The sequence below is a fragment of the Platichthys flesus genome, chromosome 6, assembly GCF_949316205.1.
Source record: "Platichthys flesus chromosome 6, fPlaFle2.1, whole genome shotgun sequence".
In the NCBI taxonomy this organism is placed as follows: Eukaryota; Metazoa; Chordata; class Actinopteri; order Pleuronectiformes; family Pleuronectidae; genus Platichthys; species Platichthys flesus.
Window position 1 is genome coordinate 9031032 of NC_084950.1, and position 21031 is coordinate 9052062.

The following is a 21031-nucleotide window of genomic DNA, read 5'->3' on the forward strand; positions in this document are numbered from 1 at the left end:
TGATCTTTCGCTAAAATGTGTCACACAGAGTCTAATCAGGATCCCAGCTGGGGGCGGAGCCGTGCTCTGACCCTGTGAAACGACTTTGTCCTCAGCCTCATCAACGGGGAGGTTGGAAGATGAAAAAAAAAAAAGGAAAGTAATTTTTTGGCTCTTCCAAAACAGAACTGTGGATGTAATTAGCTCCATTCCAATAACTTTCACACAGAGACGGCTGAGACACTGCGAACCTCCTAATCAGATATCTGCACTGTAATCAGGAGACAATCCTAATGACCTATGTTAAATGCCAAACACTCAGTGCACTCCATCCATTTGCAGTCTCATCTCGCGGCAAGTCGAAGAGACACATTCATTCCTTTTCACTAATGATTACTTTTCTCAGTTTCAATTTAGACTTTTCATTGTCCCGGATCTGTGGTGCTTTTCGGAGTTGGAGTTTTTAAGTTTGTGAAGTCTCTGTGTGTTTTTGAAACCCCCCGACAGCCTTCTATAGGGAACCTGTCTGTCCTCTGAAAGTCATGACTGGCTGAAGGTCTTAATTGTTTACGTCCTTCAATTACACGTCACATTTCATTTGAATGTTACGTGGCTGGTGACTGTCAAAGTAAAGTTCGCTTTAGATTGGACAGTTTGGATTGGAAGAGCCTCCATCCTGTGAACTGAGCAACTGGAGAAAAGAGTTCCTATATTTTTGATGAGAAACCAGAGAAAAAGTCTGTCTAGTATGTTTATTTAACAACTCTTGCAAGTACAGCATATTGCCTATAGTCCCACAGGTACTGCATGTACTGCATTACAAGTACAAGTTGTTATATCGCAGAGAGGACCTAGTCACTGATGGAAACTCATAAATATGCAGTGCTTAACTTTACTTTCAACCCCCTGAAAAATGTGTTTATTGAGTTGAACAATCAAAACATTAATCATTCTGCTTCTATTCTGTATTGATGTGGACAATTTTTCAGACCAAATTATTCTGTGTGTGCTTGTTTTAAAAGCTGTTTTTCCAACAACATATTTGAACAATCGGCTGTGGACTTTCACATTGACTCGGTCAGACACGATCACAACAACAGGAAAATTATGTATAATTCTGCTGCAGAAATCACCTGTTGTTGTTCACAGCAAATCGACATAGTGTCATCACCGAGAGCGACTGACTTTTCACATTCACTCCCACTGAATCAGAGCATGTCTGAAAGCAGCTTAAGTGTGTTTTGATTATTTAATTGACAAGTGCTGCAACAGAAGCCAACTGATCTCAAAATTGTATACAAATGTCACTGAAGCCTAATCGCTGCAAATTAACTATATACATTACCTTTATCTATATATATCTTCAGAGGTATAACTATACACTATAACAAAGACAAGGCTTTCTATTCCGTTAAACATTAAAGTGCAAGTGGGACTTCTGGCTCTCTACACATCTTTGATTGTGTAAATCTGTGACAGGTTTTCATCTCTGAATGTGATGCTTGTTATGATGTGAAGAAAAATAAATCGATACGTGCTGTGACCGTCAAGGTTGGCGTTCTCTTCTTCTGTGTTTCTATAAGTCATGAATTCTTTAACAACTTAAATAAAAAGCCTTTTATGTGAAAGGCACTTCAGGCTTCCTGGCATTTATTGTTGCAACTTACAACTGAAATCTGCTCTGGTTGTAAAAGCTCCATTGGATTCAAGCTTCTCTTTTGAGTGTACTGTATTTTTTATAAAACTACAGTTATAGTATTGTTTAAATACTAATTTAATTACAAATGTTCATGTGCCTTTATGTTTCTTTACAATATTCTTCATCAACGTGTGTCTGTCACTGTTTTCTCTTGGCAGACACGGGACCCGATGTGCAGGAGAAGTCGCGGCTTCAGCAAACAACGGTGTGTGTGGTGTGGGCGTGGCTTATAATGCTAAAATTGGAGGTGAGTGAAAAGTGTTTGATTCAGGATCATGTCGAGTGAACACAGCTTAATAATCATAAAAATGAAAAAGTATATTCATAATAATATTTATGCATGAACTAATTGATCTTCGGATTGATCCTTGTAATCTGGAACCTAAATCAAATTTAGCCAGGTCTCTATATTTTAATATATTTCCATGGATTTTTAAGTTGATAAGCATTTCTTTCTTTTTGTGACTTATTTATTCTATTGTTCAGTGCAAAGGGCATATTGTGCTGCAGAGACAGACACACAATGAACTGTCCCTGATTCATTACCACTGAGGAGAATAGCTTTTGATCTCTTTTTTCAATCTATTTCTATTGGGAACGGATAGTTTCTTCTTATTGAGTGTTGTGTGCGTGTGTGCGTGCGTGTGCGTGCGTGTGTGTGTACGTACCTGTGAATCGACTTAAAGTGCTTTCAAAATCAATTCATTCCCCTGTCGTGCTCTTCAGCTAAAGCAAAGAAAAGTTTTTTTTCTCCCTCATCAATCGCATCAATATTTGATCATGACCTCACCGCAGCCCTTCCATGGTCTGGGTCTTATGACTGAAGAGGTCTGATGGAAAACTCTCCTCAGTTCATACCAAAAATAGCACCTAAAGAATTCTCGGTCTATGAGAAACAAGTTTCACTGATTCGGTGAAACCAGAATTAAATGGTTTGCCCTCAATTCTCAGTGTCATGTCTGGAGGAAACCAAACCACTGAGCTCTTGGGAAATTTCAGTCGAGCAGAATTATTATTTTTTTACCCTTCCTCAGATCTGTGCCTCGACACTGTTGTGTCTCTGAGGCGGCTGCTTCCACCTCCTGGTTTGGTTTTTCAACTGATGTGAACAGTCCGACCTGATTGAGTTCCACATGCAGTCCCATCTGATGAGTTAACCTTCAGATGGACGAGGTGTAGAAACCTCTCAGAGATGGTCCAGTGAATCATGAGGCACCCGAGCTAAATGTGTCACATTGAAGTGTCTGAATGAAATTTAGCTTTGTCATCATGGACTGCTGAGCATCGATTGACGAGGGATTTTGTTTTCATTTTAAAAGGCTTTTGCACATCAAAGGCAACATGAATAAACAACATGCAATAGAGGAATTGCGACGTGCCTGACTATTCACATTAAGTGTGATGGGATCTAGTGAATACAAGAGGGATGGGAAAAAAATCACTCCTCGGGAAGTGATGGATTCAACATGAAGCGATGACGATCTGGGTCTTCTTCTAATTTCATAAAAAGGGAAAAAAAGGTGAAATACCGGCTACAATATTTAAAATGGGCAAAGAATTGGTGAGTTTGGTTCTGGAGCTTAAACACAACAACACAGACGCTTCAGGATGGATTTAATGAGTTTCTTCAGAATTTAATTTGATTTTTGTTTGTAAACACATTCTGCTCTGCACATTCATATTCTTTGCCTGTTATTTAAGTTTAGCTTCAACTCGGCTACATCGTATCCATCCAGAGACAAAAAAAACTGAGCAATGGCTCAAGACAAATATATTTAATAATTCAAAAAATCCACTTAAACTCAATCTGTATCAGATTGGATAGAGGAGGACGTTCTTCTTCTCCTGCTGCTTCAAAATGTGATGTTGTCAACAATATGCATTCTGACTGGTTAGACGTGAACTTGTTGGAAGCAAAACCTTGGAAAAAGTCCCAAAAACTAGAAGTCAAGATATCACTCAGCACTATCACTGGAAACGCGCATTGACTGAATACAAGAATGTTAATAACGTGCAAATTAATCGCACAATAAAGCCTTTCGAATGCACTGTAAGCATCTACCTTTCTTGGCATCATGATATTTACAATCAGAAAGAGTTAAACGCCTCATTATTGAGACTGTGTCACATAAATGATATGGGTTTCATATTTAGGTGTTAATCTGAATCTCACCCCACCTTTATTTAAACCTTTCTTCTACTTCTTTTCTATTATATATTAATGCCAATAAAACTGCAACCCAGTGAACATCTGTTCATAGCATCTGCCGGAAAACTTGTTCATAATGAGACTGTCAGAGTTGAATCTTGTTTAAACAATAATAAAGCTATCAGCATGTGCAGAGGTGAACTAAGGAAGAATATATGTGGAGGTTCTTCAAAATTTAACCTGTGATCACAAAATAAATCTGGAGGATTTTCTTTTCTTTTTTTACCAATATTTTTTTTCACTTGATAAAGTATTCCCAAGAAGCTTTTTGTAACTTTTGTCTCCAAACGATCTGTCAAAGACACGGCGGCAGCCAACAAGCCTCGCTGTGGCCCATGGCGCCTGAGAAGTCCCGTTCACAGATGTTACTCATAACTCTCCTTCTTTGTATTCATTACCATCCATCTCCCGACAGAGCGCCGCTCTCGTAAATTACTCCGCTGTGAATCTGTTCACGTCATGGGGTCAGTGAATTGTTTATAAACAGCTGTGATTCCTTTCCAAGTGCTGGCACTACGTGTGTATACCAGCTCTAATGTTTGTGGGGAAGCCTAAACGTGTGTCTCCTCACTGAGAGGTGATTGGTGATTTGTATTTAAACCCTGTAATTGACCCTACTTGGCTCACTCTGTGTTTCCCTCCACCCACTCTACCTGTTTCCCTCCGCCAGGCTCACAGAGCTGCTTCTCTACCTGCTCCCTCTGACTCACCGGAGCAGCAGGGAACTGGCACAGCAGCGTCTTAATAAGGAAACATCAAACTGCAGGAGGTTGATGAGAATAGTTACGACAGTGATTATCGTTACTGCTGCAATACAGCGCTCCCATAATGACCACCGAGCAAACCCTGTGCTTTATGTCGGATGTTTACCTCAGTAAAGTTTATTATTATTATTATTATTGTGGCTACTCAGTATTCAAGCTTGTGTTATTGTGAATCTCCCCATGCCAGCTGAGTAATTCCTGTTTTGGCTGCGTCCCCACTGGCTTGTGTTTGCGCCTGCTGGGCAGGCAGGTTGTGTAGAATGGATTATCGAAGTCTCAACGTGGATGCCGTCAGTTGTGTTGTTGCCTCTGCGGTCCCGGGGTCCTCTCCTCCAGTAATGGGGGTTATTTGATGGTGGATCATTTCATGCCTCTCTACAGTCATTAATGTTCAGGGGAGTGATCTGATGCCGCTCACTTCAAAGGCTCAGGCGGGGCTGCGTTCAGGTACCATGAAAGGAGATATTTGGTGTAAACCCTGTGGAAACCGGTCTGTTAACGGCTCTGTAAACTCTCCGCTCATTTATATCTTGGGAGGGGGGGGGCCTAGGTTTTAGAGTGGTGGTTCTGCAACAAGAAGGTCGCCGGTTCGAATCCCACTCTATCCCATCTGCATGCCTAAGTGTCCTTGGCAAGATACTGAACCCCTCAATGGCCCCTCATAAAAATGATGAGTGTTCTAAAAATGTAAGTCGCTTTGGATAAAAGCGTCAGCTAAATGACATGTAATGTAATGTAACATGTAAAAGAAGGTTGCCTGTTCAAATCCATCTCTTCCCCATCTGCATGCCGAAGTGTCCTTGGCAAAATACTGAACCCCTAAATGGCCCCTCATGAATGTTGAGTGTACTTATTGTAAGTCGCTTTGGACAAAAGCGTCAGCCAAATGACATGTAATGTAATATCTGTGTGTGTGTGTGCGTGTGTTCTCTACTCTGCAGTCTGTTAGTTTGTCTATGGGGTGGTCAAGATCAGCCTTTCTAGGTTTAACAACAAGTTTTTTGTGTGCATGACACTAAACAGTGTTGTTCCCTCGGAGTCGCAGAGTCGTGGGTAAAGCTTTGTACTCTAAAGTCTAAACTAAAATGGAAAGTCTCTGAAGTCTCTGTCTTCTCCTGTGAAGTCCTTTCTTCTGCCTGTTTTTCTGTTTTGTTTTGGGGCTTTTTTTGTGTGTAGCTGAAGAATAATAGGAACTTTCAGTCCAACCAATTACTTTCACTCTTTTGTACATCAACTTTTCTTTTCGTTGTCACTTGCACTGTTTTGACACCTCTCCACCCACTCGGGGCGAAACTTCAATTGCCCGCCGCCTCTTTACCATCTGTCATTCTGTCACTTTGCGCTTCTCCAGTTCGCTGATCTAATCTGCGCTGCAATGGGTGTTTGTTTTCCAGGAGTTCGGATGCTGGATGGGGAGGTGACAGACATGGTAGAGGCTCATTCCCTTAGCCTCAATCCACAGCACATCCACATCTACAGCGCCAGCTGGGGCCCGGAAGACGATGGCAAGTCGCTGGACGGCCCTGCCAAGCTGGCGAAGGAGGCTTTTCTCCAGGGAATCACCAAGGTCAGTCAGAACATAAGTTTGGACTTTAAATCTTTATATCCTCCCTGTTTTATAGAACCGGTATTTAACTTGCATCCGCTCTTTAAAGAAGTACTTTGACATTTTGGGAGATGTACTTATTTTCTTTAACTTTGAGACTAGATGAGAAGATTTAAGCTACGTCCAGTAGCTTGGCTCAGTATAACGACTTGGAAACTCGAAGGAGCAATTAGCCTGGCTATGTCCAAAGGTTGCGTACCAGCACCTGTAAAGCTCACAGATTAACACCTTATATTGAGTTTATATAATGCAGTCAAAAACCAATGAATGACAAGTAATGGTCTCACGTGATGCCTGATGGTTTCTTTTCTATTGTTCTTTCAAAGTCGGTTTCTCCCTCTTTGGTTGAGGTGAGGACGTGGGTTAGTTTGGGGTTCGACATAACAAAGGCAACTGGTTTGGGTTGAGGATCAGGTTTGGCTCAGCTTAATGTAGGGAGAAACATATATTAAGGGGGAAACAGTTTTCACACATCAGGTATCTTCCTGGAGTCTCCAGTGACATCGAGCACTGGCCCCAGCCAACAACATATGAACACGCAGTCCTTTTGTCTGTCCAATGAGATATGACAAGTTCATCAATGAGCCTTACAGCTGTTTCCCTCAGTGTTCAGTCTCTCTGTTAAGATAAGTTAGCCATCTGCTGGCTTCTAACAGATGTCCCAAAACGTCAAACTTTTCCTTTAAACTCCATATGAAGTGAAATGTCTGCAGAAAAGCAGCTGGTGTTCAACAGCGTACAATATTAGTTCATTGATTTCATCTATTAAAAAAAAAATCTCTTTGAGCGGAATGCATTGATGCGTCGCACTGTTTACTTTAATCTCCGATGATGGGGGAACAGAACACGATCTAAAAGAGAGAACATAATCAACCCAAGTGTGGGAGTGTTTTAAACAAGAGGCCTAATAAAACGGTGCAGTGCACTCTCTGTAAAACTGAGAGGAATCCTCCACACTGTCCTTTACACAAACTTTACTACATGCACAGCCTGTCGGTCGTGGGGACCTTCATCAGGTAAACAGGGAGACGAAGGACATTCAAACTGATATATAAGATACACCTCCTTGAAAGCGGCCAATCAGAGAGAAGAAACGATTAGCCTCTCAGACCAAGAGTCTGTTTGCATTTAACTCATTAGAAGAGACGAAACCAGAGCTCAGTAACTCGAGGCTTCAAAACTAACCCTATAGCCCTAATACTACATGATAGGTGGAAAAATGGTTATCATCATCTAGATGTTTTTCTTTTTCGTGAATCTAATCGTGGCAAAATATTATTCTAAAATGCCTTTCCCCTCTTTCTAATTACGTGCTTTTTCCACATTATAGTGTGATGACTCTCAATTTTTGATTAGCTTCTTACTCATCCACGTAAATTTTCATCTTTCTACCTGGAGTTGATTAGTCGTCTCTCCTAATGGGCTAAATGCAAACAGACTGTGGGTCTTAGAGCCTGATTCTTCTGTCCCTCTCTGATTGGCTGCTTTCAAGGAGGTTTTGCTTATATATGTTGGAATGTCTTGGTCTCACTGTCCACTGTATTTTTAAAGGTGTGCATTAGCCTTTTTCAGAATTGATTTTAGATTTGCAAATTTTCTGTCGTGAATGAATTTGTTTTTTAATAAAATATGTGAGTGAAAGTTTGAAAGATTAACGTTGGATGTTATGGTTTCTTATTTATTGGTAAGTCAACCAGAAAGTTAATTAATTACTCAAATATCAATAATTGTTGTGAGAATAATAAATACTGAATCATTGTCAGTTGCATCCCTCTGCAATATTAGTCTGTTGGAGATTCTCTCTCTTGAGATGTAGCTCTGCTAAAGTGAAGGACAAACCCAAGGAGAGTTTGGTAATTGCCCTCTGACTAGTCCTTCAGAGATGAATCGAGTAAGACATTAAAGAGTATGACATTTTATCTAAGGCTAATATCGTCATCTCTCATGTGTCAGAAGATCGTTACATCAAAAGACGTCAGCGGAATGAGGAACGTGAGAAGAGAGAAATCAGAAACAGAGCAGCCTTGACTTATGCAGCGCAGCAGTCACACTCAAAGGCCACGCTAAGCGGAGCATTAATGAATGAAACTGCTTATTTCTGGTGGAGCAGAGTTATTCCTGTATCACACTCGCTGTGAAAATGCACCGCTTATCTTGATGAGGAGAATCTGCCTGACAGCAGCACACGGGTTCCTTTTTTCGATTCAGCGCGTGTTTACCCTGACAGTGAGATAACCCTCAAGCAATGAAGTGCTGCTGCCTCCGTACCCTGCAGCAAAGTCGGCGTCAGGTCATGAATTGGGCTGGAAGGTCTCAGCGTAGTAGCCACAGACTTCGAGGCTCCGGTGTTGATGCAGCAGCGTGCGTCCAGGAGAGGCTTTTTTATTTCAGCTTTGTGAAGGCCTGTCACATCGCCAACACTGGAAGGGATGAAGTGACGGGAACAAATCCACGGAGCAGGTCGGACTTCATTCCTGGATCCTTTTGGGGGGAGAAAAATGTTCCCACTAAAACTTCCTGACAGATCAATCATGGTTTAATCAAAATAGTCATGTGACATGTAGTCATAAATTGTACAACGTCATATATAGTTTATCATTACCCTGATTACCTTCACCAAGAGGGTTATGTTTTCACCCATTCCTGTTTGTTTGTCTGTTAGTTTGTCTTTGGGTTGGTTGGTAAGTTAGTGGGTTGTTTGTATGTTTTCATGGTTGTTTGGTTCGTTGGATGGATTGATTGATTGATTGATTGATTGATTGATTGATTGATTGATTGATTGATTGATGAAGCAAAAACTACTTAACAGAATTCCACAAAGCTGGGTGGACGAGGGCTAAAAAAGAAACCTTTAAATTTTGCCTCAGCTCAAATATTCCTGGGATCAATGCAGAGATCTTGATTTAAAAGAAAGTGAGGCAGGGGAGGTGTGCACTCTACTAAAGTGCCATGGTAGTTATGAATCCAAAAATCTCTAAAGTCATCAACCTCCATTGATGACAGCAGGTTGGTGCCGTGTGGTTTTATTCACAACACACAGTCTGAAAACAAGTTGTCATTTTGTGCATCTGTGGGTGAAATGTTTGCATCTCCTTCTCTCACCGTATTAGTTTCTTTCTTGCCATCAAGAGGATGTAAGAGAGGTGCCTTCACCTTCTTTTATCGCTTCCCATCACCATACTTGTTTCGTTCTCTAGAACTAAAACGTTTTCCACCCACTTTGGTTCAAACTGCAGCAAACGTGAGAGAAAAGTATTTTTATCTTTCATTTTCAATCCGAGCATCACAGTGTCTGCATCGCTGCTTTCACCTCTTTATTCGTTTTATTAACTTTGGAATGATAGGATGTGATGAGTTTTGAATTGAAATGCGAGTTGTGAATAAATTATGTTAAAACCTATTTTGATTTATTTGGAGCATTTTAAAAAACACATTGTTCCAAATAACAGATCAAAGAATAAGAGATAATGAGCTCTAACAAACAAGAAACACATTTTCTTGATAAATTTATATATTTACAAGAAAGTGCAATAAAACATGACTATAGGTAGAAAATTATGACTAATAAGTCTCCAAGACCTTTAAGTACTGTAGTCATTCTGGCACCAGAGGCTGTTTCAGAGCTGAACCGCCCTGACAGCAGATGCCTTGCTGCCCTTTTTCTCCGTCTGCATCGCGGCCCCCCCGAGACGGTCAGCAGCAACTGGTCAGCAGACCCCAGGCTATGATCTGCAGCTTGGTGAGAGAAAGGTCATCCGTGTAGGGGACAGACCAAACCATGCCTTTTAAAAATAAGCAGTGAAACTCAAAAATCAATTCTAAAGGTCAGAGGTAAAGAATGCAGGGAGGACAAAACCAAGACAGTGGGAACTTCTTTTTCCACAACTTGGGAGGACCACGAGAGCCGTGTGGATGTTCAGGCTGAGAGCCGCACATCGATTTCCATGGCGGATGAAGAGTTGCAATAATCTAATCACCTGGAGACAAGTGCATGAAAAAGGTTTCGTATGTCTTGGAATGAAAGGAACCAACTAATCTTTGCAATGCCCCTTAGTTGACAAATGACACCCCTGGTTACTGTAATAAAACGAGTCATAAACCACCCTGTGATTTCCTGCCTCCTGTTGACTGTGCAGAGCCAACTGGACTAAATGTACGTCCCATGTATTTGGTTTATTTCAGGAGCATGCTGTCTCTCTGCCAGATGTCATGATGACATTTGTCAGACCCCTAAATTATTTTCAGCTTGGGTAGATTCTGTAATTACATTTCTTCTATTTGTTATCTGATGTTCTGCCGCAATAATTCCCCTGTCATTATGATGCATTAATAAGAGCCGTGCCTGCAGCAGCTCAGTGTTTCTGGAAGAAGGCACATAAATGACAAAGCGTTTAAGAAGTGAGACCAACGTCTTTGTCAAAGCCGATTTTTCACACTTAGCACAGCTCTCATTACTTTATCCTCTCTCTTAAAACACGTGGATCGCAACTGTGTGAACGCACTGTGTGTTTCTGTACCTGACAGGGACGCGGCGGACTGGGCTCCATCTTCGTGTGGGCCTCTGGTAACGGTGGCCGCGAGCAGGACAGCTGCAACTGCGACGGCTACACAAACAGCATTTACACCCTGTCCATCAGCAGCACCACGCAGGCCGGCAACGTGCCATGGTACAGCGAACCCTGCTCCTCCACGCTCGCCTCCACCTTCAGCTCCGGAAACCCAGGGGAGAAACAGATAGTGGGTGTACACACGCGCACACACACACACACACACACATATCAGCTCTTGTGGAAGATTGCTCTTATTCTTCATATCCTGAGCACATTGTAAATATTAGCGCCACAAAAATAGCAGACAAATCCTGCACAGTGTCAAAGTTTTTCCATGCAATGTTTCGCTGTGAGACTTTTATCTGGCAAATAGTTTGTGACAAGGAGAAGTCGTCTTAAATAATTGTAACCGTGCAAGCATTTCCCCGCATGCAATGACTAACATCACAGATAATTCTTAAGGCTCCAAAGGCTTAACTGCATTTTCAAAACAATAAATTCCCAAATATCTTTTGGGTTGTATTTGTATGTGAGCCTGTAGGGATTAGAGCCCGATATAACAGATATATTACGATTTATGTTATATTTTAAAGAGTAAACAATTCAGAAGATGTTTACAAGTAAAAAAAAAAAATTTGTTTTCTTAATTCAGTTCTCAATATCTGGCTGTATTTGTGTTTTCTTTTTAATCTTGATTATATATAATAAAGTTATGTCAGAACTGTAAAATATCAAACCTCGATCCCGACACTTTGGCATATGGATTTGTTTTTGTACATTCATTTCTGCGTATATCTGTGTGACTGTTGTAGAGATACATTAACAGAGTGTGTGTGAAACAACTTCCATTTATAAATAGATCCTTCATAATAAATCCAACAAGACTGGAAGTTCAGTAGGAGCAAACCCAACACAAGTTATGTAACCACACTATTCTATCAAGACTGCACACGTCCTTATATTCTATGTGCTCCTAAATGAATCGTTTTGTATCACACTTTGAATAGTCATCAATCCGATAGATGCTGGAACATCCACAATGACTGCGTTCAACTGTACGTACACATTAATCCTGTTCCTCTCAAATCAGAAATAAGCACCCGACTGTCGGAATCACAGTGACTGATGAGTGACGGCGAGCGAAGCTGACAAACAGCGAGATGTCTCAGGCTTCCTTCACGCTGCGTGTCAGCCCAATAAAGACTTGCCTCCGGGACAGAGAATAACATTGAACCACCACAAATCTGCCATTCCCTCCGAAATGCTCCAGAGGCGTGCTGCAGCACAACTCATCAGATGGGCCAAATTGAAGTCATTTTAAAATATACCACAGCAGCGGCATTGTGTTGAGGCTTTAGCAGGCAGAGGCTGCCATTTGTTGCATCAGCAAATTCATGCAGTTTTCCTTTGTCCGAAACTCCTATTTCTGTTCCCTTTGTCTCTGCTTTTTGTGTGCGCTACATTTGTTTGTTTGTCGAATCCCCAGCAGAGCGGGGGTCTGAAAAAAGGACGGATAAGGAAGCCTGGGTCCCGCAAGGTCACACGTTAATGGCTGTGTGTGTGTCTGTGTGTGTGTGTGTCTGTGTCTGTGTGTCCGTGAGCGTGCAGCAATTAAATGATCTGCTGTTCAGTCCTAGAAAGAAGAAAATTTAGCTGTTTGCAAATGACAAAAATCACTAATTGCCCATCATGCTTTGTGCACAACAGCAATTCAAACACAATTAATATTTATGTGTATATAATATACTCTATATTAGAGCTGACTGATTTGCCGTTAATGATATTTTACATCGGCCGATATGTTTTTATTAAAACAATTGACAATAATTCCTAAGATGAGCTTGTGAATGAGGAGGCGGCTCAGAGCAGCTCCAGCTGAACCAGGAGGCTGTAATCTGATTACTCTTCAGTTTAAAAGCAGCAGAGCGCTGGAGGAGACTGACGCATGGAAGGAGACACATGATGTGATTTTTATTTTTTCATGTAATTTTATTTTTATGCAACTGAGAGAAGCAGAAAATCCTCACATTTGAGAAGCTGGAGCCAGAAAATATTTGTACTTTTCCTGATCAATAATTTCGATGATAGCTCCAATATTAAAGGTGATGACAACAATGAAAACAATTGGGGGAAGTAATGACTGAAATATGACTTGCCTTTGTGTTATTTGATCCATTTCTGAGATCTACGAGTAGTTCGAGTTGGACATCTAACACATGACCTCTCGCTGTTTACACCTCTTACACATAGACATGTGATGTCGACCATTAGCGCCACAATCTGTCAGGCCAAAAGTTGCAAACCAAGAGTATGTCACCGGCCCTCACCACTCACCGTGCCCTCTGGCTCCTTTCTCATTTCTGACATGTCCTCATCGTGACCCACACAGGCCTCATTAACTCTCTGGCACTGCCACAGACGGAGAGCGGAATCCTACCCAGAGCGCTCACACACTGCGTCTCACCGCTGCCCGTCCTGGCCGGGCTGAGTTGGCTGACATTCACTGCCCCAGCTGTGGCCCTCTGGCAGCGATCCACATCCTTCAGACTACACCTACCTGCTCCTCCTCCTCCTCCTCTTCCTCCTCCTCCTCCTCCTCTTCCTCTTTCCACCTCCCATCGCTGCAGGCACAGCTCCCAGTGTCCCGAGCCTTCCTCTGACTTAAACCTCGACCTCTCTCAGCGTGAACCTCGCCCCTGCTGCTGAAGTACTGAAACCCATCGTTTCATATTAACCGTGTTTCTCTCTGCTCTTCTCTCCCGTCTCCCGTCTCCAAGGTGACCACGGACCTCAGGCAGAAATGCACAGACTCTCACACGGGGACGTCTGCCTCCGCCCCACTGGCTGCTGGGATCATCGCTCTGGCTCTGGAGGCCAAGTGAGTGAGGACAGTCTCCTATAACAAACAATAGTCTCTTTTTCTTTTTATGCTTTTACATTAGAAAACCCTAAGACGGGTTTTATTTACAAACTCAGAAACGCTGCATTCAGGTGACAATAAATGAGGGTTGGTGTCAGGGCCCTGAGAACCACTCATTCAAATCACTTCCCCTCCCGAGCAACACAATCTGCCCAGTTTGAAGTCGAGTGGATGAACGGCTGTCGAGGACAAAGAGAAAGATACATTACTGGAGGAGTGTGTGTGTGTGTTTACGTGCGTGCGCTTGGGAATTGGCGCTGGGTCCCGAGTTTATTTTTCCTCAGAAAATACAGCTTTGGATAATCAGTTCATTAGAACGATGAAAATGGGCAGCTGCAGGTAACACAGATGTCTGAATACCTGTGGGGCGGCCGATGAAGACTCTCACTGTCATTATTGGTCACGCCGGACTCTCCAGGTGGTTTCTGCCAGCAGCTCTGACGTGTGTCCTCCGTTATCTTTGGTCGTATCATGTCTGCTCGTTATGTCCTCTTATCAAACTGCAAAGCTCTGCTCTGCATAATTTGCCTCAATTGCACGTTGGGCCTCAGCTGACAGGTGTCGGATCCGTGCCGCCAGGATTAGCCTCACCGCCCGGTTCCAGTACGTCCCGGCTTTTATCTCTGCACTGTCACCTCTGGTATCATGAAATGAAGGGCAGAGACTGACAGAGCTCACACCGGGTAGTCCCTCTCAACACAAACACACGCACACACACAGACACACACACGGCCTAATAACAAGCTTCCTGGTTTATCAGACTGGGACACCACTGGAACTCACAGAGATGGAATCATTTAATAGGCAGAGTGTTTTGGAGAGCGTTTTATTCGCTCTCGGCCGAGGTGACATTGACATTTATTTCATTTTGGGTGGGGGGGGCTGCGGTGGTGGTGGTGTGGTGGCGGCGAGACGCTGATGCAGAGTGGCAGAGGTGATGTGCCACGGCGCCGTCCTGCCGGCCGTGGCGTTGCTCTCGGTGAACACCGTGTGATTCATGCGTTTTATTATCTTAACCCACAGAGCCGGTTTCTTTTGCGCCTAGATGACCTCAAAGCTTACTATATTAAAAAAAAGTGTACACCCGAATCCCAGACCTCATTAGAAAGAATCATTAGCGAGAAGTCAAGACTCAGCCCTCTGTGGTATTGTATTCCCTGTTCCACTGTATTCCCTGTCCTGTTCTAGACAATAGCTTATAATGCAGCTTTAATACTGGTGTTAAAACCTTAATATGAGCCCATATCTTTGTTCTGCTTGACGACCTCTCCCTCCGGGCTTCCTCTTCTTCTCAGTGTATTATTTCTGACATGTATTGATATCCTCTTCTGTGAAGCCTCAGCTGGATCATATTTCAGGTGCGTCTACAGACTCCTGACCTTTCCTGTGTCCCGCACCTTGTTGCTTTATTGTCGTACAGCTGAAGTCACTGGAAGCAGGATTCTTCTCATTATGCGCATAATGCACAAAGCCATAATGTGACAGAAATTCAATACGGTCGCTCTGCTTTCCTTCCTGTGTCCGTGCAGCATGAACCTGACCTGGAGGGACATGCAGCACCTGGTGGTGAGGACGTCCCGGCCCGGACACCTCAGCGCCGGAGACTGGAAGACCAACGGAGTGGGACGCAGAGGTAGTGACTTAGAAAAACAAGCATAGGCAGAATTGTACGGTTTTATATTTGGGCCCTCAGGCTGCAGCCATTCTGCTCCATTTGTGGTTCCTAAATGCATCCGCCTGCTGTCCACACTGCTCCTGGCACCGTTTTAGTTTGAAAACTCCCGGGCTGCGTTTCAGTGCGGAGGGGCGGAAACAGATGCTTGGAAACGATGGCTTGATAATCACAACCGCTGCTTAATCAAGATTCAAGATTTTATTGTCAAATGCACAACAATAACATTAAGCAGTCGCTGGCAATGAAATGCTTAAGTCACAGGCTCTCTTCTAGCAATGCTCAAGTAATTACAACCCCAAAAAATCAAATAGAAATAGTATAAAATAGAATTACAAAATATATATATACATATTTAAAGATGAAGAGAAAAATAAAACAACAATAGTGCAATTTGTGCAATAGTGGTTCTTTTCGGTCATGACGTAGACTTCACTAATTTGTCACATGACCCCGTTTCAAATGAAGGGGCCTCGGCTTCCAGTGTAGAACACAACATGGATAAACAACTACAAGCCCTAATGATGAACCTGATTCCTTTTACAGTAGCAGGCAAAAATATATTCTTCTTTCTCAGTAATGTATTTAGCTTGTGTGACATTTTACAGATAAATACACAATAATACGTCACTGTAACTCTAACTGTGAACTGACGGAGCATTGCAGAGAGCTACAGTTCTTTATTCAGAAAGGACCTTCACACGAACATGGAGGTTGTTTATTCAGTCCAGGATTGAGGAGCAAATATAAAACCTTGGTATTAGTGGATCGTTGCTTGATTGTAATTTCTCTCTCTCTCTCTCTCTGCTGTTTTGTCGTCACCACCACCCACTCCTTTTCATCCCTCCATCCTTTCTTTTCCTCTGCAGTGAGTCATTCGTACGGTTACGGGCTCCTGGATGCTGGTGTTATGGTTTCTTTGGCACAGAACTGGTCGACACTGGGGCCACAGAACCAGTGTGTTCTCACCATGCTCACAGAGCCGAGGTTAGACATGTGTGTGTGCGCGTGTGCGTGTGCGTGTGCGTGCGTGCGTGCGTGCGTGTGTGTGTGTGTGTGTGTGTGTGTGTGGCGTCTAGTGTCTTTTATTCACCTGCTGTTTTGTCCTCCTGCTTAGCCTGATACATGTCACCGCATTCCTCCTCGGAGCCGGGATGCTTGCGTAAATTTGTGGCACTGTGCTATTTTCAATTGTCCCCCCCCCCCCCCCCAAAAAAAAACTTGTCAAACCTGCAGAGACATCGGAAACAAGCTGGTGTTCAGCAAGAGCGTGGATGCCTGCTGGGGACGGCCCGAGTACGTCAGCTCTCTGGAACACGCTCAGGCTCGACTCACTCTCTCCCACAACCAGAGGGGAAAATTGGCAATTCATCTCATCAGCCCACTGGGCACACGCTCCACCCTGCTGTTCCCAAGGTACACAGGGAAAATACACCACTGCCCACACACAACAACAACACTCCAGACGTGCTATAAATCCCTTTGTCTACACACAGACAAACAGTATGTGCACGTGCCTCGTTCCACGTATGCACAAATACTACCGAGTACGCTTGATGGGAATAACACCGTATTTGCATCTAACCACAAAATAACAAAGGAAACCCCTTTTCTCTGGTTCCAGGCCAAACGACTTCTCCTCAGAGGGATTCAACGACTGGGCCTTCATGACCACCCACTCGTGGGACGAGGATCCTCAAGGGGAATGGACCCTGGAAATTGAAAATGTGGCGGCTAACGGACGCGACTATGGTACATTTACACCAACTCGAGGCTGTGTGCATATTTTCACGCTTCCCTGAGTAGCCTCTCTTCAGTTCTCCCTGTTTCTTCTTCTGTTTGTTTGTGAGCAGCCAGAGCGGCTCTCAGCGCCACAGATTGATTCCGCTGTAAGAAAAGTGACAGTGGCCACCTTTTGATTATCCGTCAGTATCCTGAGAATGTCCTTGTTATTTGGAACAGACGGTCTGCATTTTCTTTCAAAAGGCAAACCTCAGCATTATGGTGAAGAAGCGTTAACTCGTTAAGTCCTAGAGCTCTTCTGTGGCCTTGTTTACTCAGAGCAGGGGGGGGGGGACCTCTTTTCCTCCGCTGGTGCTGATCCTTTTCAGTGATGCTCACATCCCTCGTTTCCTCTCCTCTCCTCCGTATGTCCTCCCCCCAGCCGGTTTGCACAGTTCCCTCTCTGAAAAGGGCTAAATTGAAATTCTCCTCCACCTCCTCCCTCTCCCCTTCTGCCTCAGGTGTGCTGACTCAGTTCACCCTCCTCCTGTGGGGCACTGGCCCGAGTGTGGTCAACCCCTCGTCGTCCGATTTCCCTCGACCGTCCAACAACAGCTGCAAGACCTTCGACGCCCAGCAGATCTGCATCGGTGAGATCACTCGAGCCGACACACACACACACACACACACACGCACCAAAGTTTAACGGGCTCATTTGTATTTGCGCTGGCTCACGGTTACAAAAAAAAAACAGGCTCCATGTCAGACTGCTTTCGTTATTTCAATTTGTGAAAAGCAGAATGTTGTGAATACAGATGGCTTTACAAGGCTGTTTATATGCTCCGTTTAAAAGCAGGTAGCCGTATGTCATGTTAGTGTGAATCAGAGAGTGGGACGTATGGAGGAGCAGCAGGGGGAGATTAAACCTGGGTTAGTGCAAGAGGTGCTGGGCTGTGAGCAAGACGATGACTCCCTCATTGAAAGGCAGATGAGGTCCCCAAGCATTCAGACATTTTCTTCTACAAATCAAATCTATATTGTAAATATCTAGAGGTCACACTTTATGCTCCTGATCTGATTTTCTAATAACTTCCTAAAAATAAAGTTGATTCCTAGTAGGTTCCTGAGAAGATCTGGATTTGGTGATTTATTATTGAAAGAAAAGGACAAACTTTCATTCCTTCTTTTAACACATTTAGTGTCTAGTCTGTGAAGTTGAGATTTACAGGCAGTAATCAAAGGAGATAAAACTTAACATTTACATGAGTTTAATTTGATCTCACTTTTTATCAGCCTTTAGGTTTTATCACTGAATTCTACATAGAATACTTTGTAAATCACCAAATATTGAATAGTAAACTCTGAGTATTCTTTCATTTTGTTAGTCAAACAATAGAAAATGTAATCAAAGCAATTCATCAATGTAAACTGAAATTGAATATATAATATTTTATATTTAACAGATAAACTTTTTTTGTATATTCACAAATCCAAAGTTTCCTGATCACCCTTCTTTCCTCTCCCTCTCTCCGTCCAGAGTGCAGCCCCGGCTTCTCCCTCTTCCTCCAGGGTTGTGTGAAGTTGTGTCCGCCGGGCTTCACGTCGGGGCCGCAGCTGCTCAACCTCTCCCTGGAGAACTGGGTGGACTTGTCCTCCATCCAGGCCTGTCTCCCCTGCAACCCCGCCTGCCTCACCTGCTCCGGCCCCGGCCCCACAGACTGCCTGTCCTGCCCGCCTCACAACCACCTGGTCCTCACCTCCTGCCTGCACCAGAACCAGGTCCAGCGTAAGTCCCCTGCAGCCGGGGGACTCCAGGGAGACGGAGCCCAGCCGCACGAGGAGATCCCGTCCGCTGTGGACAACAACGGCCGAGAGGGCGAGGAACCCCCGGGGCTCAGCGTCACTCCGTCCACCCAGCTGCCCGCCGTCGTGGCCGTGCTCAGCTGTGCCTTCATCCTGGCTGCCTTCGGAGGGGTCTTCCTCCTGCTGCAGATGCGCTCGGGTGGCACCGCGCTGGGCTGGAGGACCAAACTGCCCTCTCTGTTTTCAGAGCGGAGGGGGGTGCGGGTGGGCTTAGGTTTTGGCTTCGGCCAAGGACGGCAGAGGAAGACGCGAATATGTTACAAGGGGATCCCCACTGTGTGGGGGGATGAGGACATGATCGCCTACGAGTCTGAATCAGACGGCGAGGAAGTGGACAGGAACGGCGAGAGGACACATTTCATCAAGACGCAGAGCTCCATCTAAATGAGCCTGCGTCTGCTGGCATGGGGACAGCTCCATGTGCCGGTGTGACGAGGCGAAACAAGAGGGACAATCCCACAGACGCTACATCCACACTACTACGGTTTTATTTGACACGTCAACACCCGGCGCCTCAAAACTGCTCTGGAGTTTTAGAGCCGATAAAACTGAGAAGTTAGGAAACGCTGCCATCACCGTTTTAGTTTGAAAACTACGTGGCTGTGTTTTAGTCTGGACGGGCAGAAGCAGAGCTGACGTAGACCCTCACCGCCGCTTGCTGATTGGATATTTTCTGTCACAACGTAGCCTTGGCTGATTCGTCGGGCTCCTGTTGTTTTCAGTTAAATTCTACATTTCCCCGCTTGTATGTGTAGGAGACGAGCTATAGTTCCATCATTCTGCGACGATGCCCGTGTCCAGAGGGGCACGTACGCCTTCCTGTTTCCACCAACACCAGCACCCCCGATGAGGGCGAGTGGTCACATAATCTGCGTTTGCAGGCACGTTGGTATGGACGGCGATTCAAATTGACATGAAGCTAAAACCCTCGATTAAACAGATCCTTTTAGTTTGAAAAGTTGTTTTCAAACAAACAAAAACGTAGTAGTATGGATGTAGCCAGACAAAAACAAAACACAGGCCTTACTGTTCCATCAGCGCCTCACCCACTCTCATCCAAATCCACTGAGGAGTCAAACATCTGGATTTCATGTATTTATTTACATGTATTAATTTATCTCATTAATGTTCTGATTCCAGATGTATTTATTATAATGCATTTGAGAAAACTTGTTTTGTCCAGTTTATCAAAGTGGTTTAGTGTTGTAGTTCCTTTACTTCAACTTGGAGGCTTGCAATAAACAAAAGGTCAAAGCAGCAGCAGCGCTATACTGATATCCAACACTACATTTCCCATAATGCATCTGAATAGCATTGTTCGATTCTGCCCTGTCTGGTAAATTCCCATTTAAGTCGACTCTCCAAAATCACAAAGCCAGAGCCAACAAAAACCGCAGTGACATTAAGAGTGAATGTGACAGACTCCAGGTCCTCACAGATCCAATAATCTGTCTTTGTTCCTGTTTTTTTTGTATCAGACACTTGACAGATTTCTTTGGGCCCGAGGTTGTGATGTTGACAAGTTGTTATTAATCGGAGGAAAGCTTCTTCATCCTGCAGCTGTTTGATGAGCCGCAAACTGTGGAGGATGTTCTGCTTTCAATCAGGCCACAGTGGAAACTGCCATAAAAGCACAGACACATCAGATAAAACATCATATTGACTTATCACAGCGTTCTGCTGTTATTTGAGGGAAGCAAAAAAAATAAATAAAAAAATCTCTCGCTGACCTTTACAGCATTTTTCTTCCCGGAGCAGGTATTGATCTTCGGGGCTTCTCTGCCAGAACGTCTTCATCAGGGTAAAGCTTGTTTCCCCCTTTTTCTATTGTGAGCTCCGTTCAGTGACAGACGAACACACGCTTCATCTTCTCCATTTATAACAAACTGAATCAAAAAGAATCGAATGTGATTTAAAGTGATTTCAAAAGAAGAAAAAAAATACTGATCTTGTATTTGCATTTTCTATGTTTGTTTTATATCCTTTTTATTTAACTGACGATGGATGTGAATATTGTGGAGATTCAGTTTCAAGCTGGAATAAAAAA

The 21031-nt window shown here is 43.7% G+C and overlaps 1 protein-coding gene across 1 annotated transcript in view; it reads left to right on the top strand.

The window, feature by feature from the left end:
* The window catches only part of furinb (furin (paired basic amino acid cleaving enzyme) b), an 86107-nt gene extending 65076 nt beyond the window's left edge, over nucleotides 1-21031 (top strand). Inside the window, exons 7-16 of the mRNA XM_062390773.1 lie at nucleotides 1837-1925; nucleotides 6046-6218; nucleotides 10782-10994; nucleotides 13585-13685; nucleotides 15257-15360; nucleotides 16269-16386; nucleotides 16636-16815; nucleotides 17024-17151; nucleotides 17643-17771; nucleotides 18659-21031. Of these exons, the coding sequence (XP_062246757.1) occupies nucleotides 1837-1925; nucleotides 6046-6218; nucleotides 10782-10994; nucleotides 13585-13685; nucleotides 15257-15360; nucleotides 16269-16386; nucleotides 16636-16815; nucleotides 17024-17151; nucleotides 17643-17771; nucleotides 18659-19368 (1945 nt within the window). The 3' untranslated portion in view covers nucleotides 19369-21031. The remainder of the gene's footprint in view (nucleotides 1-1836; nucleotides 1926-6045; nucleotides 6219-10781; nucleotides 10995-13584; nucleotides 13686-15256; nucleotides 15361-16268; nucleotides 16387-16635; nucleotides 16816-17023; nucleotides 17152-17642; nucleotides 17772-18658) is intronic.